Here is a 21,624-nt window from a genome sequence, read left to right as displayed (position 1 = left end):
ATGCAAATGCAAAAGATAACATAAATTGTTGGCTTAAATATATTTTTAGTCCTTCAAATTTATGGTAAATTTATTTTTGGTCTCTCAAATTTAAAATTATTATTTTTAGTCTATGTAATTTAAAAAGATCTTATTTTAGTTATTACATTCAAATTTTATTAAAAATTTATCAAACATTATTACATAAAATCTACTTATTTATATTTTTATTAGTAAAAATATCACATTAAATTTGATTGATATTGTATAATTATCTTAATTAGTCACTTTTAAATATGTTATTAGTGACCTAAGAGATAAAAACAAGATTTTTGAAAATTATAGGGATTAAAAACAGCAATTTTAAATTTGAGGGACCAAAAATAAATTTGTCTTCAATTTGAAGGACTAAAAACATATTTAAACCTAAATTTTTTATTACAAATATATCTTTTTTAAGTTAAAGTTTTTAAACTATTAAAATAATTTTATTTTAAAATTTGAATAATATTATATTTTTTTACGTGACTAACTAATTATAGGTAATAGCACTCATAAATACTTTCTGATATTTAATATTTAATTTTAAATGACATGTTGATGGTGAATTAATATAATTTAATATTGAAAGTCGCGGTAAGTAAATTTGTAATAAAAAAAAATTGGAACAACTAAATTTATAGAAAACTATAAAAATCAAGAGTTAATTTAAGTCTTAATATTTTTTTTTTGTGTTTATCTATTTTAATATATCATTTTTATCTTTATGTCTTAAATAAATTTCAATAACTTAAAAAATTTATTATAAATTATATATTTAAATTCAAATATGAATTATATATTTAAATTTATTATAAATATAAGATTTTAGTTTAAGCAGTGAAGGAATAATTTGAGAAGTTGTCTTACACGTGTGACGGTGGGAGTGGGAAAACGATATGAAGTTGAGGAATATGAAAAATAAATTAAAATGATAAAAGAAAATGTGTTCGGTGTCCGATTAACCAGAAAGTTCCTTTCAGGAGTTAAAAAGTTTCCATGATTTCCGTGTCGTTTCAATTGTTTGTGATGATAGCATTGCTCCAATCTCTTCTCTTCTGTGTCTGTGTAGTAAAATATGTCTGACACTGAAGACCATGCAGCACACTATTCCAATAAACAGAGGTTCAGGGACAGATCTAAGGTATCACCCAACCCATTTTTTTTTTTTACGTACAATAATTGTTCTTGTGCTTGTGCTTGTTCTTGTTCTTGTTCTTGATTCTTACGATGTCGCTCTCTTTTTGGCAACGAAGGAGATGCTTTCCAAACAGGCCGTTAAGATTGCCAAACAAGCTGAAGAGCACGAAAGGTTCATCAACAAGGTGGGTTTTCGTTTACCCGTTTCATTTTTCCTCTAAAAATGCTTTCTTTTTGAAAACCTGTTATCTGGCTGTTGAACTATTTATTGGGTTTGTGGGACCCACTGGATATTCAATATTGAACGTTCTTCCATGAATGTTCAGGTGACGCATCTCGTTGGGGTCCTTGGTTTTGGTGGCTTTTGCTTTCTTTTAGGGGCAAGTAAGTTGAGAAGTCTCACTGATACATTTGCAATTTTTTTTAGTGTTTTTCTTTGTAAAAATTTACAGTTTCTTTCTTTCTTTTTTGCCATTTTGTTTTTCCTGCCAGGACCGCAAGACATCCCCTATGTATATTGTTTGTTCTTCGTCATCTTTGTTCCTCTTCGTTGGATATACTATAGGTTCAAGAAATGGCACTATTATCTACTGGTGAGCTAACATATCTCAAATTCTGTTCCTGAAGTGCACTGTACTTGTATGATTATTTTATTCTGGAAGCTTATGTTTGTTTCTAGGATGAGTTTGAGTTTTGTTGATACTACTTTTGGCAGCTTGTATTGTCCACTATCATTTTTTTTTTTCACAAGTGACTGTAATCAATAATCTTTTACTGTCAAAACGTAAAACTGCCGACTGGTATATTAAAGAGTACATTATTAAAGGTGATTGGGGCCTTAAGGAACACAAACCAGATTTGACAGAAAAAAGAAAAAGAAAAAGAAAAGAAATAAAGAAAAGAAAATCCAGATCGAGGTATTGGGCATCTATTCTATTGATATAAGCCTTAGACAGGGGCAAATACTTGATTATGAATGTGTCACAGTTATTCCCAAATAACAAAGATGGTTGCATACTAAATATTTGCTTATCATTTTATTTTTCTATCTTATGTGGTTTAATTATAGAGCAGTTAGCAAAAAGAATGGTTAAGTGAATTACCAACTACTGACATGGTTGTTATGTGCAATAGAGCATTTAGAAACAATAGACTTTTAAAACATTAATCTGATTGGTCAGATCTTTTAGACCACAAAGTTCTATTAGTAATTACAAAGGCTTTGTCAATTTAAACTGCGTTTCCCTTCATTAATAATTAAAATGGCTAGAATAGTGTCTCAATTCCCATTAATCAATAATATAATCCACTATCACGCTGATCCAGTACTTAATATTATTATTTTATGAGTTTCCTGCAATGTAAGTAAATTATTTACATGATTTCTCGTGTTTCAGGATTTTTGCTATTATGCCAATACAATATTCTTGGTTGATCTTCTTTTTTATCCATCAAACGAGAAACTTTTCATGGTTTGCTTTTCTTTTGCGGAGGTAAGAGAGTTATTCATGGTAATTTGGCTCCTTAGCCAAAGAACGATTCATTTGTCAATTTTGCATCTTATTCAAGAGCTTTTGCAGGGGCCATTAGCATGGGCTTTGATTGTTTGGCGCTGCAGCTTGGTTTTCAGTTCTCTTGACAAAATTGTCAGTGTTCTTATCCATCTTTTACCTGGTAAATTATTAGACTTTCATGTAAATAGTTTCTATATTTTTTTTCAGCGCGAAAAAGAAATTCTGGGAAATTGTAGGCTTCTGTTGCAATAATTGTTGAAGTCTACCTTCAATAGTCAAATATTGGGTGTAAGATTTATCTGTTTTTTATCTAGAAAAGAATGTTAAGTGTATGCTGTATGAATGTTGTGAGAATGTATGAAAAATATGACATCATATCATATAACGTCATTCACACTAAATCAATATTAATTTCATGTTATTGAATCTATATATATCTATTCTTCCTTCCCTACCCAAATCTCTGCGATTATAACATGATATTAGAGCAGTAACATGCAGTTAGGCCTAATGTCTCTAGTCCCAGATACTTTGCCCTGTCTCCATCCTAGATGCAAGCGTTTGTATTCTCTTCATGGATGTTCTGGCACAGTTACCACTCCCCAGTCCCAGATACGTTGTCCCCCCCCCAGTCAGTCTATGTTGCAATGTGACCCTATCTCCGTGACAAGTTTATTTCCATTTTTTTTTTAGCTTCTTTAAGTTTTTTTGCTGTGTAAAGCTTCCAAAATGTTGTTCTTGATGAATTGGAAGAAGTTTTAGTTCTTGTTGTTTATAACTGTTAGTCAAGAAATTTCCAATAATATCTTGATGATCATTCTAATGAAGCCTTTTTCCCTGATAATGCAACACTCCAACCAACTCTTTGGGCTGATGATCATACCAGCTATCTTGCCATGTTAAATTTCTTACAGCGCTAATCTATCTGATTTCTCCAGCATCCACAAGTTACCTTTCTAGCCACGTTTTTTTGGATACTGAATTATACTTTTCATTTTTAAAGGATTCATATTCATTTGTATCAAAAGCTTAAAACTCAGTAAGCTTTAATTTGAGGAAGAGGCAATATATGAAAATATCATATCACATAATATCCCATCCTTCACATCAAATGAATATCAATATCAATTTCAGATTGTTTAGCCTGTGTTGTCTCTCTTCTTCCTTCCCTACCTAAAGACCTATAATTCAAACACATCAAGTACAGAATTCTAGGAGATAGAACTTTACTTTTTGATGAAATATTTATGGTAAAATGTAATCTTCTTGCTTTGTGTTTAGATTCTATTATCTAGATGATTATTCTATTCAAAGTTAATAAGTTTCTGAAGTGGTATTAGGCCTTGTTTTCATCGGCCATTTTTCTGCTTCCAGATCCTCATGTTAGAAGGTAGTTGGAAGTAAAAATGGTGTTCAAGAGTCGTATTCTAGATTTGATGTGTAATCTTTGGTTAGCATTACGAGGAGACAGGTCTAATCAGTATTCATAATTCTTCAACTTTTATTAAGTGTGTTCAGTGATATGATATAAATTAGCTTTCAAAGTCAGAATAAAGTTGGACAATTTCATGCAATATTTGTATAGAGCTCACAAATCACTTCTGAGTACTGTTATATTTTCTTAGTTTCTACTTCCATAATAATTTTAAGCAATTCCTACCTATGCCGGGGTGTCTATTTCTTCCAAGTCCATGCTTCCATATGCAACCAGTGGGTTGAACTTGTGATAGATTTACTAAATCTTCTTCTATCCATTTTAGTATAGTGATGCCTTCAACAAAGTAGTTCTGTTGAACTTCTATTCAGATATCTCATTGTTAGAGATATGCAACTAGTAGAACAGATTTATGATATGAGCCAATTGTATCTGTTTGCTTTTTATTATGCCTTTAACGCAGAAGTTCTTTCCAGGATTGGTTTTCTTTACTATTCGATGGTGGAATCCTGCAACCTTTGAAGCCATGCATCCAGAGGGAACTGCTCGAAGGCCTACATGGCCTTATGTCGAAGATAAATCCTTTCTCTGGACATGGCTGTTTCTGGTTCCCTTGGTAGCTTACACCTTGTGGCAGCTTCTATACTTCCTCATTGTCAACGTCTTACGCAGACAAAGGCTTTTAAGAGATCCTGAAGTTATGACTTCCTACAGGTAACCAATGAATATACATATACTCCCCTATCCCTCAAACTCCAAGGTCATAAAAAAACATTTTCTACTCAGATAGAAGTTCTGATAAGTGTTAAAACTTCCAAGTTTAAGATGATTTTATGTATTTTAGAATTTGGTGGAATAGATCTTCCCTTCACCTTTCTCATTGTTGTTTGATAGGGAACTCTCGAAAAAGGCTCAGAAAGCAAACAACATATGGTGGCGCTTAAGTGGGTTGCTTGGGGATCAAAATCGCATGCTAATGTACATTTTTCTTCAAGGCTTATTTACTGTGGCAACCATGGCACTTACTGTCCCCATATTCTTGTCATATGAATTGCATGTAGTTTTTCAAATACTCAAGGTTTCAGCCTCAGTATGGAACGGAGGAAGTTTTCTGTTAGAAGTAATGCCTAGGCAGGCAATTCTCAAGGAGAAAATGAAATCAGAGGTGCAACCTCAATCCATTGATCAATAGTGATGGAAAATGGTAGGATGTTAAAACAATGTTGTTGTGACATCTCACTCCTTACTCAACTAATATCAACGTATTTTGTTGAATTTGTAATTGTATTTGTTGATTTGTTTTACTGAGAATACGGATATGGGGTGGGTGGGGAGAGAGGAGGGGAAGGGATATAGAACGCATATTTCTCTTTCCTTTCTCGTTCAACGTGCTTTCCATCATTTGAATATACTTTTAGAACAGTCTCCTAAGTGCCTGTGCCTTCTGTAGCTTTTTCTTTTTACTCCAGTTTCATTCATTTATTTGCACAAGTTTCACTCTGCCCATGTCTCAAACTCCTTTCCATGTTTGGTTGTCTCAAATCAAAATTGTTTTTTTCCTTACCTTCGTTTGGATTGGAAATCCCATGATGGTTTTTATTACGAAGTTATTCTTGGAATAAAAATTTACAAGCATATATATCGTCTTACTTCAAGCTGTTAAAAAGTGAATAGGACTTGTATCTAACGGTAATGGGTACCTGTAATTACGATCTCTAATTTAATGATTCATGAGTTAATTGGACAAGTAAACTTAACATGATATGTAACTTAAGACTTTAATACATTAGATGTATAAATATTGCTACTTATATATCACTCAACGTTCATCCTTATAATTTATTGATATTTTGCCTGTTTCAAAGATTCACCATTTCAACTTTTGCGCATTATTGACAATTTGCTTGGTGATGGGTGTTGTTGGGGTTAGTTGGGGAAAATTGGTTGGGTTGGGGACTTTGGGGATAAGGCTGGTAGGAGGGCCTTTTGACCATGGCCCATGGGGTTAGGAAGAGATAGAGAGAAAGATGGCGGTGCCAAATCTTTCTTCTTTTTTTTTCTACAAGGTATTAAATTTTTAGTGACTTGTATTATAATATCATATTGTAACTTTGTAAATAAATTTATTGACGAACATTTGTATTTATAAAATTGAGTTAAATTTATAAACAGTAAGTCGTTAATATTTATATTAATTCTTATAAAATTTATAAAATATTATGCTTAATTTCTTTACATCTCATCATACAATGATAAGGGTATCTGTATTATTTCGTATAATTATACATTTTATTTTCTTAATTTTTCATTTTTCACCTAAATTATGATAATCCATCTTCAAGACTTTTTTTTCTCTATTCATCTAGATAAAAGTTAATCATCTTTTATTAACATATATCTATTTTTCCACTTTAAAAATAATGAGCTTTATTTTTTTCACGATTTTTTTTACACGTATTTAAAGCAAGTATTTATTAACCAATAGGAGAAAATTGTTAGTTGTTATTATTTCTCGACCTAATTGTGCATTGCTTTCAAGATTTCATACTTTACATATATAAATAGGCCCTTCACTACCAACCACTATCATCGATTAATTGAATTAACCTTGAATAAATATTTCTAGATGTAAATTTCAAGTAGAAATTTTCTTTCATAGTCCACAATCCACATTACGCTAGTCCTCTAAATAGTTTTCGACATGACATTCCAAGATACAATTAACTCCTTAAAAAAATGAAACTCAAATAAATGATCTCACGTCTGTACAGGTGCACTGAGTCATCTTCCATTATAACTCAGTCGTTCAAAAAAAATAAAAACCTATCTTAAGTTTAAATTTGAAAAAAGAAAGAAAGAATATTGCACAAGTAAATACAAATAGCAATCGCGTGAAACAAATATGCTCGCCTATAAAATACATGGGAGTCGCTAATTGCATCCACCTATAACACTTGAAAACAAACCATATGAAAAAATAACCTTGGCAGGTGTGACAGAATGCCTGGACACCAGCCTTTACCTATGAACGCCATTTGTCACTTGACTCGCATCAACAGTGACATGGCTTCTTAACAAAACCCCTCGTGTTGATGAAACTTGAGGGGTAAAAATGAATTAACTCAGGCAACAAACCAATATTAGAAGCCTGAATTGGCTAAGTTTACTACTATACACGTGACGACAACGAAATATGCACAGCTTGGCACCTGCACCATGGTGCAATACCCCAGTGATAGCCACAAGATGGAGCATGAGATGCAATAACCACCAGTCATTTGTATCACTCTGACCGTGCTAGTAAGAACCCAAATCCTGAGTTCTCACGTATCAACGGAGGAGGATCCACGTCTGCAACCTCTACTTGTTGCATTGATTTGGAAATGTCATCCACCGAAAATGGAATGCTGCATCCATATTCAAGGTTTAAGAAATGATACAGACCAAGACAAGCAATGACACATTAAACTGTTTGATGAAGTTCCGTACCTTGAATCATCATCCAATAGGAAAGAAGTGCTGACAGCATTATTAGAGTCCTCAGACATCATTGTTCTCATGCTTGTTATAACCTGCATATAATCAATCAGGAGAGATGATTTGAGATTTATGAACATTGCAAGTGCTCCAACTTCGGAATTGCTCACAAGATGTACATATTCATTATTCAACTGGTGAAAATATTACGAACAGATTAGTAACACAAGTTTGCAAGGATAACTTACGTCTGTAGACACACTGTGAGTGCCGTATTTGTCATCCCAGTACATTGTACTTATCCTGTATAACTGTTGTATACTGAGAACCTGTAGCACCAGAAGATTATACTTAGTAAGAGAATCAGAAGTATGATCTCATTAATAGTTGACAGAAAGGAAGAAGGCACCCACAGGGCAAAGCTCCTTTGTTATTTCATTCAGGGACTTTTTGGGTTTTTGGTGTATCACCTGAGATTGAAGAATGAGTGTCAGAGGTTTCCGCTATAATCAATAATGAATTGAAGTTGAATTAGTCTAGAAGTGAATCTTACCAGGAATCCAACAGCTTGCCTGATATGTTTCAGTTCCTCCCAAGCTGAGCCGGTATACTGCACAGGAGAGTTTGAGGGGAGATTTAAAAATGGAAAAAGTAAAAAAGATCTGAAGTAGTTGCTTGTTTCTCACCTCCTCTGTTGCCTCGACGCACCACTGCTCTAATTCAGCCAGACCTGTTTTTACATATTCCCCATTGCTGAATGAACAACACTCGCGACGCAACAGAAGGCTGCAGTAATTATAATGGGTCAAGTCCATGAAAAGGTCCGCATTCCACAATATGCATGCAATGCATGGGGAGAGAGAGATTTACCTATTGAATAATTGAACATTGATGAATGAGAATATTTGTGTAAACACTTTACGTACCAAGAATGCGGGCACCTGTTAAACCAGATCTTGGTTGGTTAAGAACATATATCCATATTTAGACAATGGAAATACAGATATTCAAAGTGAAACCCACATAGTTTGCTTTCATTATCTTTAGATAACTGTTTAAGCTTTTCACAATACTTTGCCAGTGAGCAATTAAAGCTTGCTGAGCAACTGCATTTGCATGTGCACGTCCCTTTACTAAACTTTGACGTGAGGTTCTCGGAGCCTGCAATTGATCACAAAAATAAGATAAATAAACAAACAGAAACACCCAGAGTTAACCTTGTTAATTACTGGGTAGCTTGACCCTTCATGTTGACAAAGGATGTAAACAAAATCGAACTAAAATTTTGGGATTGCTTGTAAACAATTTATTTCAATTGCAATTAGCAGACAAAAACTGTTCCTTTCTATGGATTTCTCTCTAATTAATCATGTAGAGAGGAAAATGCTCTCTTTAATAGTTATCAATCTTCAGCAGTAACTACAGGCACCGGTGCCTCCTTCATGTGTCCTGCATGTCTGATATTCTATAAAAAAAAAATTCTTTTGAATTTGAATAAATAATAGTTGTGATTCATGTACAACTAATATAATATTAGATGATATTCACTTAAAACCCACATGATTTGTTAATTGCTAAAGCCCCTTAACCAATGAGAATTTCACAAATTTTAATTGCTACCCACCCCCCTCCCTCCCCAATTTTTTTTTTTTTACATATCTAATTACCTGTATACACAGTCCAAGTAATGGAGATATCTCCTTTTTTAGATTGTCTCTTATCATTCCATATATCTTTTCAAGGAAGGCAGTAAGCTGCTGCTTAAAAAGCAGTGCTGGATATTTAGCTTCTACTTGTCGTAAATCATCCAGTCTATTAAGTCCTCGACCATTTATAAATGGCAATCCAGCAGTTTGGGGAGATGCCCTTAACCCCTAGAATCACAGAAGGCAGCCAAAATTGTAATAAGATAAATGAAATCCACATAAACTGATAAAGTTTTCTTCAGAAAGGATATGCAGTTGCTTCATACTTGAGACATTCTTCCAAACAGAGAAGATGATGCTGTTCTCCGCCGTTGTGGTGTTAAGCTAGCAGCTCCACTAGCTTTGAGTGTGCGTTGGAGCAGCAACAACAAAGTAGATGTATTAGACAACCAATAGGCTAATACATCAGTATTATCCTGGGCCTTCAATGGTGAAGAATTTACTGTTAGTAACATTTTTGGTATTTCAGAAATTGACACAAGTACTTTTAAATGCAAAAGCACTGCATCATGAATAATATACTAATAAACCAAAAGAGTTTAGTTACCTCAACAGCCGAAGCTATTGTTTGAATGATACGGTCAAATACACTTGTTCTTTCAACTTCAAATGATCTCCAGTGAAGAAGGCATTTATATATGACACAAGCAGCAACAGGTTTTCCCCCAGAAAATCCCAAATCTTGTGATATGCACTTGATCAATAAGTCCTGGTTTTCCTGAACAAGGGAAATTTTTAAGAGAAATTAACTAGGAAATGAGGGGGAAAATATTTAAATTGATAAGTTGGTTTTAACTATCTGTAACAGATTCAGATTATTCAATGAATCTATGTAGCCACTCACTTGCTGCTTCTCATTGAGAGATTTTTGTGGTTTTCCCTCAGATTCAGGCTCACGCACATTGGATACAGCAAGAGTCATATCCTGAAACATATAGAAGGTAGGAATTTAAAAAATTAAACAAAACCACCCATCACCAAAGTTAATTGCTGTTATATACTTATCAAAAACAACAGTTTTCTTACAGATCCAATTTTTGGTTCACCATTTAGAGCATTTCCATTTTCAGGTGTCCTCTGCATATTGTATAAGAAATCTCATTGTGAATCTCTCTTCATATACTATAATGTCAAGTAATGACATTGTGTTTTATTTCTTACCTGAATAATTACTGTCCTTGGTCTTGCAGACAGAGCCTTTCCAGTTGGTGATACAGCCAGAGCTTGCTGGCGAAGAACTTGATTTTCTGACTCTGCATTGGAAATTTTTTCCTCCAATCTGCATAATAGAAAGTTATTTTAAAAAGTTAATTAGATTATATATGAAGGTATAGATGGTTATTAATGGGGAATGGGGAGATATAGAACTGTATCATGCATCCAAAGGCATAAAAAATAGTTACAAACAAGAATACAAATGTAAGAGAATTGTTGATAACAGTTGCAGACAAACTATGATATGAGTAATTCCTAGATGCATTGCAGGGTTGGGGGATAGAAAAGTTAATGTTAGTTAAATACAAAATTCAATATATTTAGGCTTTGTATCATAAACCAACTATTTCAAAAGCATAAGTTGTGTGAAGGAACATGAATGGTCTTATATTTAACAATAACATCCCTCCCCACATGAGCTCTTTAGACTTTTAGTGCAGATAATGCAGTCTCACATATAGTGTGCTTGATTTCAATTTTTTTTTTTTTAATTTAAAAGATTGGGGGCAGCAAGCAAATGAATGGATCATTCAGTCTTATGAAATAATTTAAACACTATGGAACAAGTGTTAATAACTACATAGATAATTTTTGCCTCCACAAACTTTACTAACCTCTGAACCATTTCTTGAAGTTGATCCACTTTGCGGTCAGAATCTTCAACCTTTTTAACCATTTCTTTATTTCTAGCTTCAGCCTCAGCCTGAGCTTTTCTGGCCTTTTCTTTAGCCTCTTTTTCCAATAGCAGCGATTCCTGTATCGGTGATTAAATAAGGGTACTCAATAAATTTGCAATTGTTCATTGTAAATATGTATAATATTAGTATCCCTACAACTATTACATAGGATAACTCCAATTTTAGTTGAACTCAGATTGCACGATGAGCTGTGAGCAATTCAGCGTATAATATATAATTACAATTACTTTCATATTCCATTAATATCTTTTGAAAGATGATTGAAAGCCAATGATTCCTTGGAAATTAATTTGAAAGAACAAATCAGAAACTAAGCTAAAGGTTAAAAATAATAATAATAAAAAATAAAAAAAGTAGAAGCATTTCTAATGAAAGCATCAATTTGCCTTTTTAAACATTTTTTATAAGAAACTTGTAAATAATTCATATCAGAAAATGCTATGAAATTATGCATTAATAAAATTACTGATGATCAATTGCCTACCTTCAAACTATTGACTTCAGCCAGTAAAGAATTAATCTTTTCAGTATCTTGAATGATAACAGGAGTCTCCTTAATAACTGGAGGTGCTTCTTCAATGGCCTTTCGTGCCACCTCACGCTCTTTGATGACTCTGGCATTTGCTTCTTCTACTTGTATTTGCATAGCATGTAAAGCATCTTGTAACTTAGCAATCTCTTGTGTCTTTTCCTCTTCCAAATCAGTCTGTAATTGATTCCATCCAATAAGACAAGTTTGTGGTATTAAAAATTGCAACATTAAGATCAGCAATTAACATGGAAATAAAAACATGTGTAAATATGTGATAATGAAGTTACTCTCAAACGCTTCTCAATTTGTAAACGCCAAGTAAGTTCTTCCACACGCTTTTCTAGTTTGTCCTTAGCTTCTTTGAGGGCCCCTGTTTCTCTAGCAGCCTGAATGCAGTTAAAAAAATATTACTACCAAGGAAACTTTTTATAAAAGACCAAGCACACCATATAACACAAACACCATAAAAGAGAGTATTATTCAAACCATTTTAAGCATTCTAAGTTCCTTTCTAGCAACCCTTCTCCTCCAACCACATTGAGTAACAACTGCAGCCTTTTGCAATCTTTTATAATATGAATATGCAATTAGCCGGCGCAAATCAGCCTGAAGAGACAAACACAAACAATCATTAAAGTGAGGCAATTAAAAAGGTTGCATGATTTCATTATCTTAATTAACAGTCTAACTATGAAGAAGATCAACAAGAGCACCTGGATGTAAATTGCAGCCTTTGTTTGCTTTCTAAATCTAAATTCATCACGGGCTTTCATAGCCCTTAAACCGGTTTGCAGTATAATAGCAGATGATCGTGCTGCTATGTATGATTTCCTGGCAATGTATCCTTTGAAGTTCTTCTCTATTTTTACAGCTGCTGCTTCACGCCGCAACTGCTCATAGAGCTTCCGGGACAATATTCCTATTTGTTATTGAAAAACACCATATGAATCAGCATCAGTTTAAGATACATAGTTTATATATGATCAAACTAATTTAAGGCTGCATGAATTTTAGAATGCCATGAAAACTAATACAGTATACCAACACAGGGATTGATGGAACACAGGCTTAACGTGAAAAGAAACAAGACTTAATTGTTGATAGCGTGCCCAATTTGTTAGAATGTCCATATTTCCCTTTAGTTCGTAACTTCATTTAAGGGAAAAGATGGGTAGTTTTCATATTTGGTGGATTTAGCCTTTGTAGAGACACCTATAGTTCTTTTTAATACCATTCCATCTCACTTCAGCTTTAGTAGTTTATGAGTTGATAATTCAACTGGTATCCATGGAGGAAGAGTTTTAGATAACATCATCAGACATTACCAGCTAATGGAGTCTACCCAGCAGACATACCTGAATAATACTTGTAAATACAAACATCTTGTACATACAAGGGATTGTCTCGATGTATGTTTGAATTAGTTCATTTTCATTCAAGACAACTTACTATTAACATCCTATCAAAAGAAATTCGAAGGATGAAAAAAACATTTTTGTTCTAGAAATTAGTTAGCCTAAACATGCAGTTAAGTTAATAAACTACTAAACAAAGAAGCAATAAAAAAACAAAGCAAGCATAAAAACGAAGGAATGAGGATACCTCGCAAATTAGATTGCAAACAAATTGCAGCTTGGCGCAATTTAATGAACTCCTTGCGTGCAATATGGGTACGTATTTGTCTCTGGATGATTCTTGCAGCATTTCCAAGAACCTCTGCTCTTCTTGCATCCAATTCAGCCATCTGGCCAGCTCTAAGGAAAACCTTTGTCTTGCCTATCTGGTAAACCATCATAAATCTCATGATTACATGGTTTTTAAAATCTATTTATACAGATTGACTTCCATATTGTTTAATGTTGAAAAGGTGATATTAATGAAATAAAAAATAAAACAATTTTCCAACTATGAAGTTCAGGAGTCACTTGAAGTTATACAGAAACTAGAAGTTACCGAGTTGATCAAACAAGCAGATATGCAATAAGCTTATACTTCTATTTGGTCTTTAAATAAATAAATAATTTTTTTCCCTGGGATAGTACACATGAATTAGCATAAGCTTGTTTCCGAAGCTCCATAAGTCTCTTAAGTCTTAAGACAGTTGAGTATTTTAATGCTTCAACATCATAACCGTGTTCTTTGCTATTTCGAGAAATTATTTTAGCTGAAAATGTTTGGCAATGGATTCACCACCACCATATATACGTTAAAAACCCAAATCAGAGATTGGTATATAAATGCAGGAAGACATTTATTTAGGAAAGTAGTAGGGCATGCTCACTAATCCTCTTTTCTAAAACCAACCGTCCCACACACAATTATCAACATATCAAGTTGTAAGGACCAAGGAATATCACCTGATAGCCTTTCATACCCATTTTATCCAGGATCATTTGGCAAGCGACCTTGTCATCATAGCTGAAAAGGAACAAGTAAAACAATTAGCATGCAAATGGAGACAAAATGCAAGTAAGCGAACTAAGAGTTAGGCAATAGATAATAACAGTCCAAAAAGGAGATGAGCTTTACTTTCCATCCAAAACGTCAGGAGCAAGTACACCAAATCGGTTAAGAAATTCATAAAAGGTCCTTCTGGTAGGATATCCAGCACAACTGATTCTAATTGCCTCAAGAACCCCCTAAAGCAAATAACAATTGGACAAACAATCACCAAGTGTAAACAGGTGCTAAAGATACTATTCCTTCTTTGCTTAATTATGTAAACAATAAAAGACAAAGACCATGATATACTCACACCACAGCGCAATTGTTGGATAATATTGAGATTTTCAAAAATAGCAGGCTTGAGAACATTATTTGGCTTCACACATCTGATATAGTGAGGTTCTGTTGAATTCAGGGTCTCCATCAAAGATTGAAGTTGTAACTGTATGTTTCAGAAATGTGTCATTTACTACTTGCATAACATAAAAACAAAACCCCTGATACCTGAGACAGAAATGTCAAAATCTGATAACAAAGTATAATAAAGTGGTAAAAAATAATTATACCTTGAAACGAGATCCTATTGAAGAGAACTTCGATGATTTTGAAGACTCCTCTGGAGAAGGGGGGAATAGACCAGCTACAAATGGGCATTTCGAGGCTGTCAGCAGATCCTGATGTTCTGCCACCACATAATCCTTGTTTTTGTCAAGAAACATATCAGCCAGATATGTCACCTAGACAAACAAAAAATAGTCAAAAAGAAGGAAGCAAAACATTCAACCAACAGTTAAAAAAATATTTAGAAAAAGTCATAAGAGGGAACATGTAATGAAAAAGACCAAATATATCTACCTCCCCTGCATAATGGGATATGGTAAAACTAGTCCGAGAAAGTTTAGGTTTGATGAAGCGCTTGTTGTTTTTGAATGTCTGGTACAATTTCTGAGCAAATGTTTCGTGTGTAGACTTTGGAAACATACTGTGTCACACAGAGAGGCTAATATGAGTCCAACCATATTACACAGTTTAAGCAATGCCTGATATCCTACTTTAAACAAATTGGAAACAGCATACAGGTATTAAAATAAGATAGCAAGAGAAAGTAGCGTCAGGAAAGGTAATGCATCTAGCTTCTATTTAACTTAAAAGCAATGTTAGATTAACAATGAAATCACTCCCACTCGCATACCAGGCTTCATCAAGAAGTGAAATTATTCCTCCAGGTTTCTGAAAAAACAATGAATATTAAAATCATCATTACCTGAATTTATTGAGTAGGAACACAAAGAAAGTATAATTGGTCATAAGGCAGCAACAGTAAAATACCTTCTCTATTAGATCCAAAACATCTTGGTTGTCAACAAACTCTATGTAACTCCAATCAATCTCTTCTTTGGTGTATTCTTCTTGTTCCATTTTAAAGACATGCTGCAATCATTCAGCAGGGGAAAACCCAATTATCCAGGGAAAAAATTATAGAATATAGACCACAAATTGTACCAGAAATTACCAAACCTGGTTAAAATGTTGTTGCAGCTTCTCATTTGTAAAATTAATACAGAACTGCTCAAAACTAAGAAAAATAAATTTATCAGATACAAGGCTAAAAGACTAAACCGTAGGTGCTATATGAAATCATTAGCATTAGATTACCTATTGAACTTAAAACTTTCAAACCCATAGATATCAAGAACTCCAATAATGGATTTTGAATTTGGGTCTTGCCCAATCGAATTGTTAATCTTCTCCACTAGCCTGTAAGCAATAATGAGAATTTGTCAGAATATAACACCCTTAAGAAAGGAAATCTAGAACAATTATGGTCCAATCACAAAATCCCAAGACCACTGCTAACATCAAATAATTCCAGAATGTTAGAAAAATGTGGTTATTTCAACTATAAATGTGATTACCATAATTCTAAAGTAAGTTATAACCAGCAATTAAAATTCACAGTTGATAGTCAATTTAAATGTGAATAAACAGTTCTTTAGTAAGAATAAAATTGTTAATGTTCTATATAATAAACTTGAGTTACAGACCTTGTCAATAGTTTTTTTTTCTTTCAAAACATTAATGCAAGAGAAAGGATCTATATACAATTTGCAATATTATAGTTAAAGCAGTGTTAAAGGTTCATTACCAATCAAACAAACGGGAATAAATGGTTTTAGCTAATGCATCCCTGCTACCAAGAGCTGCAACAGGATCAAGGGTTCTTGTAATAACCTCCTCAGGCGTGACCATCACACGCTTTATCAGTGCATCTTCCAAGCTCTTACAATCACAACTACAATAATTTTATGTTAAAATGTATACAACATTGGTGAAATGATAACGCAGTAATGCATATGAAATGCATAAAAGGATTGTGTTGGGCATACTTTAGAAGTTCAGCAGTCACATTAAGATGGAATCTAGACTTCTCGTTCTTGATGACAGAGGAGTCGATCTCCTCTCCTTTTGCAAATTCAATATTTCCAAGGTGCAAAATTGCTGCAATAACCCTAAAAATAGCCTCCTGAAATACAGTGCTATATCATTGAAGCAACTTTAAAAACTCACATTTTATTAACAAATAGGATGTAGGAAGACCAACCTGCTCCTCTTCACTGATTCCAACAATATCCATTGCCCTTCGAGTTGCAAGATATTCTTCTGCATCATCCACTCCATCCAGCACATAGCAATTGGATTGATTTAAGTAATGAAAGGAGCTAGGACTTTCAAGCTTATACTTCTCTTTTTCCTATAAAATAGAGAGTATTTAATATATGAGCCAGTCTTCGTGTGACAAATAAAAGAGAGCATTTCATTATCAAGAAAGAATACTTTACCTCAGCTGGTGCTGCACAGAGAAGGTAAAAGCAATGGTAATTTCTTTCAGGATTTGAAATTTGACAGACACGGGACCGTTCAAGCAAATATGTCCGAATAGCTGCCCCAGAGATCCTTCCCTTGTTGTCAAATTGTATCTCAACAAATTTACCAAAACGACTGCATCTCAAAATAAGGAGGAGTATGACAAGAATGAATTATATTATATCATGTTTGAACAAGAAAACACCACATTTCTTTATTTACTGCTTAGTTCGAAATATAGCAAACAAACAGAACCTACAATTCTAAGAGTTAATAATACATTTTAGCCAATGACAAACCGAACTAGTTTATCACAGTTTATTTTCCCTCTCTATAAATTAACATAGTCACAATCACTTTTCTTAACCAATTTATTACAATTTTCATCTTACTTGATATGCCATGTGGCTGCCAACACTCACCTTGAGTTATTGTTTCTAACTGTTTTAGCATTGCCAAATGCTTCAAGAACTGGATTAGACTGCAAATTAATTAACCCAGAAACAAGTATGAGAAAACAGTTTCCACATTTTTTATAATACCCTATATATATAACAAAATCTAGAATAAAATGAAATAATATAAAGGAACTAAAAGTTATGTAGTAGGGCAGGAAAAAATAAAAGATGGAGTATGCAAAACAAGAAAACACAACTATCATACTTCTAGAACTTGTTGTTCAACTGTCCGCCCTTCTACTCCAGACCGGCCCCCAAGGTATGCAAGATACCGCATAAGCATTTTTGTTGTCTCTGTCTTTCCAGCCCCACTCTCACCGCTAACCAGGATTGAGTTGCTTTTTCCCTCATTAATCATTGCCCTGATGAATATAAAAATGGACATTAATAAACCATACAAAAAGAACACAAAATAAAATGATATTGACATCTATCAGTCACCTGTATGCAACATCCGCAACTGCAAAAACATGGGGACTCAATTCTCCAAATGCAGCTCCTTTGTATTGTTCCATCATGTGAGTATCATATAGATGTGGTAACCTTTGAAAAGGATTTATCGCAATCAGGATATTTCCAGTATATGTCTGCAGTGATGATGGAGGAGTAGCATGATTGTATCATTCATAAGTTTCAATTCTTACATAACATAAACAATCTCAGTATCAGATGAAAAAATAGATATTTTAGAATCTTACATAGATTTCATTGAGTTCATATCTAGTTGCCAAGTTATGCAGAACTCCTGGTTCATGCAAGTAAGACAATTTTGTCATGTCATCTACACCTCCAGGAGGGGCTTCATTATCCTTGGGAAAAACCTTTGAGATATTTTTGACAACCTGCAACCAGATTTCTAGACTTAACAATTCATGATATTAAACCCTAGTATAACTCGTTTTATTCCTGGTGAAACGAAAGGATATAGATAATAAAGTAGGAATGAAGTTGGAATATCTGTAACATAAGTTATATGGTATGTGAAAAATTTTATATAATTTCTGAAAGTGATCTAACAGCATTAGAATCAGAGTACTACAAAAGCAGTTGCAATAACACAAAACAATATACAGAACAAAGAATCTGTGCAATAAATTTCTCACAAACACCCAGTACAGACAGTTTGACTCACTGTTTTCCCATCGTTGGTGCGAACATGGACTTCTTCACCATTGATTTTAGAAACTTCTCCGTCAATCCATGCTTGTTTTGGATCTTCAATCCAAACATGAGAACCTACAATAATATTCACTGGTGCAGACTGCAAATACAATATTGAACATTCACAGAAAAAAAATGTTAATCAGGGAAACAATACTGCCACTCCACGTATCAACCACAAAGAATGTATGAATTCTGAAAATAAAATAATCTTCTATCAAATAGGTATTTAAAATATACTTATATTATTTGCTAAAACTTATATAATCTCTTGTTGAGGCTAATATTCCCATAAGGCGTACACAGAATGAAAGATAGAGTAGTTATCTAAACTAAGTAACTGTAGCTTATACGTAACCAAGTTGTTGCAGAGAAATGAGAGGAAATGAATGCAAGCAAATGTGCTTCTGGCCATAAATGGCATTTCCAACCCTATAAAATTTAGTTTACAGAAGTATGCATACCACATTTAACTTTATTAGTTCATCTAATTTAACACCAAGAATAATAATTAACGATTGAAAAAGGAACAAAAACCAAACAAATATTTAAATAAAAAAATAACAAATGTTAGATGCATAAATAAATAATGGCAAATGATCAGTGCAAGCAATTACATAATTTCAGGAAGATTATGTGCAAATTATTATCACATTTATGGTCGGCCTTTGTCATCATATCATCTTGCTGATCAAAATGCTAATCATCATAGATACTGTTGTAAAAAGCTTGGACTCTGACATGGAAACTGTTAACGACATTGACACAAACACTTTGAAACAACTTATATATATATAATCAATATTTGTATATATTCTTCTATATGCACCATGCTACGGTAATGAGCCTCACAAAAACATACCAAGAAACATCATTTTTAATATTTTATATTTCATTTTAAATGGACATTTTCTGAATTTAAAAATATATATAAATATTTTTTTTATTATACTAATGACCTTAAAGTGTCGATCCACATTTTTTCAAGTGGATGATAAACAATGAGTGTTCAACATTAGTCATACAGGTGTCAGTGTGGAAACATCTCCAACATTCCAACACCTCAAACATGAGGAATGTCCGTCCTTCACAAGCTGTATGGGTTTCAAAATTTGATAGTGTTAATGATAGGACTTGGGGTATTATGGGGTGTCTAAGTCTCACGTCAAGTAGAATAGGATGTTTGGTGGACTGGTAGTGTACGTAAGTGTTCTCCACCCTTGACAACTTGCTGTTAAGCTAGCGTTCTCTAAGTGCTTGAATGCCAATCAAATGGTAGCAGAGATGGTTGCCAGTGTCTCAGAAAGAGCAATTTATGGAGGGGTTGACTAGAAAGACCGAGTAAAAAGCATTGTAGAGTGCAACTGCCAAGACATTGACTTTGACTCACTGAGGCGGTGTTATGATAGGGACTTGGGTATTATGGGGTGCCTAATTCCCAGATCATCAGATGTTCGGTTAAGTACTTAAGTGGCTAGGTTCTCCCCCCTTCACAACTAGCTTTTAAGAAAGGGATCCTTAAGTACTTGGGAGCTTATCAGTTAATTTAATTCTCTTTTTTGTCAACAAGTATTTAGTGCAAATACACGAATGTTGGCATTCAGCAAAGTTGTTGTAATACTCGTGTCATGTTACTCATGTAACTGGACCACCATACATCTTCGAACTAGCACAATCACTGATAGTCAAGCAATAGTCAAGTTCCAAAGGGATGCCAGCTGACCTAGCTCGATGCTTTGCTAATATATTTTCAACTTCTATAGTTTGAAATACCACAGTGAATGAACAATTTCTTGCAAATCTATTCAGAATTTCAAGTTAAAGACTGTATATCAAATATCTTTTACTTACATAGGAGTTTGTAACTATTGTTCTTCCTTTATACCAAATCATCCTAGCTAAGCTATCTATCAATCTATTTATCTATATATATTAAATGGCCTTTGCAGGAGGAAAAAAAAAAAAAAAAAAAAAAACTCCCTTGATAATATAGTTCAAAGAACTTCCTACAAGTTTCGAAATACCAAAATCTCACGCCAACCCTTTTTCTCTCGCAAATGCCATGATAATTAGTATTGAAATTGAATCAATACTAGTTAGCTCCCTATTTAAACAAACATGTAAACCTTACTACCTCATTTATTTTTATTCCACGAAAGCATATTATAGGGCAATATGCTCAGCTTAATAATGAATACACTCATTTTTCTTAGTATTCAGCTTCCCTCCAATGACCAATCTAAGTCGCAAGACTCTATGATTAAATCCATCAAATAGAATTTTCATGCAACTAGACTCAATCAAATTAAGAGCAGCGCCTAGCCAAAATTGCCCCAATCTTACTTATCATCCATTCATATTCGCCAAACTCCATTTCACACGATCTTCCATTACTAAAGCGTGGATCGACTAACATAACATTTACCTCAAGAAATAAAAAAAAATATCAAAAAATCCAAACGCCGAGAAAAAAAAAATAGTCTAGAAACAAAGCAATATCCTGCGAATAAATCAGAGTCACACGGAAGAATTTTCAAAAAAAAAATAAAATAAAAAAAAATGAAGTGGAAGAGATTGAACGAAGAAGGTGGGAGAGTGAAAGGAAAAGCAAAGAGGCGATAATCGGAAATTACCATGGCGATTAATGCGGCGCGATCTTCCGGTCTAACTCATCCGAGTGGAAGCGGAAAGGGAACTGAGTGAGTCAGATCGGACAGTAGAGAACGTTGGCTTTGAAGTTTGAACGACAATTCTTAGAGAGAAGAGGCTAAAATTAGAAGCTGAAGAAAACGATAAAGAAGAAGAAAACAAAGGAATCGATGGAGCGAGCGAGCGACTTGAGTCTGGTTTTTTCTCTTTCTCTCTCTTCTTTAGCCTTTTTCAAGAAATGAGGTAATAAGAGGACAGCTACTGTACACAATTATTCATTATTCATTATATTTAATTTACGGTTTTAGTTT

At 33.7% G+C, this 21,624-nt stretch overlaps 2 protein-coding genes across 2 annotated transcripts; one reads left to right on the top strand and one right to left on the bottom strand.

Moving 5' to 3' along the window:
• The first annotated feature begins 912 nt into the window (after positions 1-912).
• LOC109808364 (glycerophosphocholine acyltransferase 1) lies at positions 913-5,604 on the top strand. The gene is made up of 8 exons (XM_020371347.3): positions 913-1,162; positions 1,275-1,343; positions 1,485-1,542; positions 1,651-1,751; positions 2,556-2,651; positions 2,739-2,832; positions 4,584-4,821; positions 5,002-5,604. Exons 1-8 carry the CDS (start codon positions 1,097-1,099, stop codon positions 5,297-5,299), a joined length of 1,020 nt encoding a protein of 339 aa, XP_020226936.1. The 5' UTR covers positions 913-1,096; the 3' UTR covers positions 5,300-5,604.
• A 1,223-nt stretch (positions 5,605-6,827) lies between these two features.
• Positions 6,828-21,565, bottom strand: LOC109808824 (myosin-17). Its single transcript, XM_020371975.3, has 39 exons — positions 21,298-21,565; positions 18,636-18,764; positions 18,202-18,345; positions 17,945-18,090; positions 17,709-17,865; positions 17,468-17,526; positions 17,021-17,180; positions 16,783-16,932; positions 16,568-16,704; positions 16,327-16,473; positions 15,837-15,938; positions 15,699-15,756; positions 15,510-15,611; positions 15,373-15,410; positions 15,036-15,162; positions 14,747-14,917; positions 14,491-14,622; positions 14,265-14,374; positions 14,093-14,153; positions 13,338-13,515; positions 12,449-12,654; positions 12,222-12,341; positions 12,023-12,121; positions 11,688-11,909; positions 11,120-11,259; positions 10,452-10,569; positions 10,317-10,367; positions 10,135-10,215; positions 9,838-10,008; positions 9,557-9,712; positions 9,252-9,458; positions 8,608-8,745; positions 8,455-8,525; positions 8,271-8,370; positions 8,138-8,194; positions 7,998-8,054; positions 7,833-7,913; positions 7,597-7,679; positions 6,828-7,514 (listed from the first exon to the last, which is right to left on the bottom strand). Exons 1-39 carry the CDS (start codon positions 21,298-21,300, stop codon positions 7,391-7,393), a joined length of 4,593 nt encoding a protein of 1,530 aa, XP_020227564.2. The 5' UTR covers positions 21,301-21,565; the 3' UTR covers positions 6,828-7,390.
• Positions 21,566-21,624: the final 59 nt, after the last annotated feature.

Source organism: Cajanus cajan, chromosome 5 (genome assembly GCF_000230855.2).
Source record: "Cajanus cajan strain Asha chromosome 5, NIPB_CcT2T_4, whole genome shotgun sequence".
NCBI classification, from domain to species: Eukaryota; Viridiplantae; Streptophyta; class Magnoliopsida; order Fabales; family Fabaceae; genus Cajanus; species Cajanus cajan.
This window is presented reverse-complemented; position numbering and strand designations above follow the sequence as displayed.

Bases quoted from the DNA above. Each gene is read 5' to 3' on its own strand.
- LOC109808364 (XM_020371347.3), top strand. From the start codon at position 1,097: ATGTCTGACACTGAAGACCATGCAGCACACTATTCCAATAAACAGAGG. The intron at 1,543-1,650 runs GTAAGTTGAGAA...TTTTCCTGCCAG, and splicing joins TTGCTTTCTTTTAGGGGCAA to GACCGCAAGACATCCCCTAT. The intron at 4,822-5,001 runs GTAACCAATGAA...GTTGTTTGATAG, and splicing joins GAAGTTATGACTTCCTACAG to GGAACTCTCGAAAAAGGCTC.
- LOC109808824 (XM_020371975.3), bottom strand. The intron at 17,181-17,467 runs GTGAGTGTTGGC...TTTGAGATGCAG, and splicing joins GTTAGAAACAATAACTCAAG to TCGTTTTGGTAAATTTGTTG. The intron at 12,655-13,337 runs GTATCCTCATTC...AATAACAAATAG, and splicing joins TTTGCAATCTAATTTGCGAG to GAATATTGTCCCGGAAGCTC.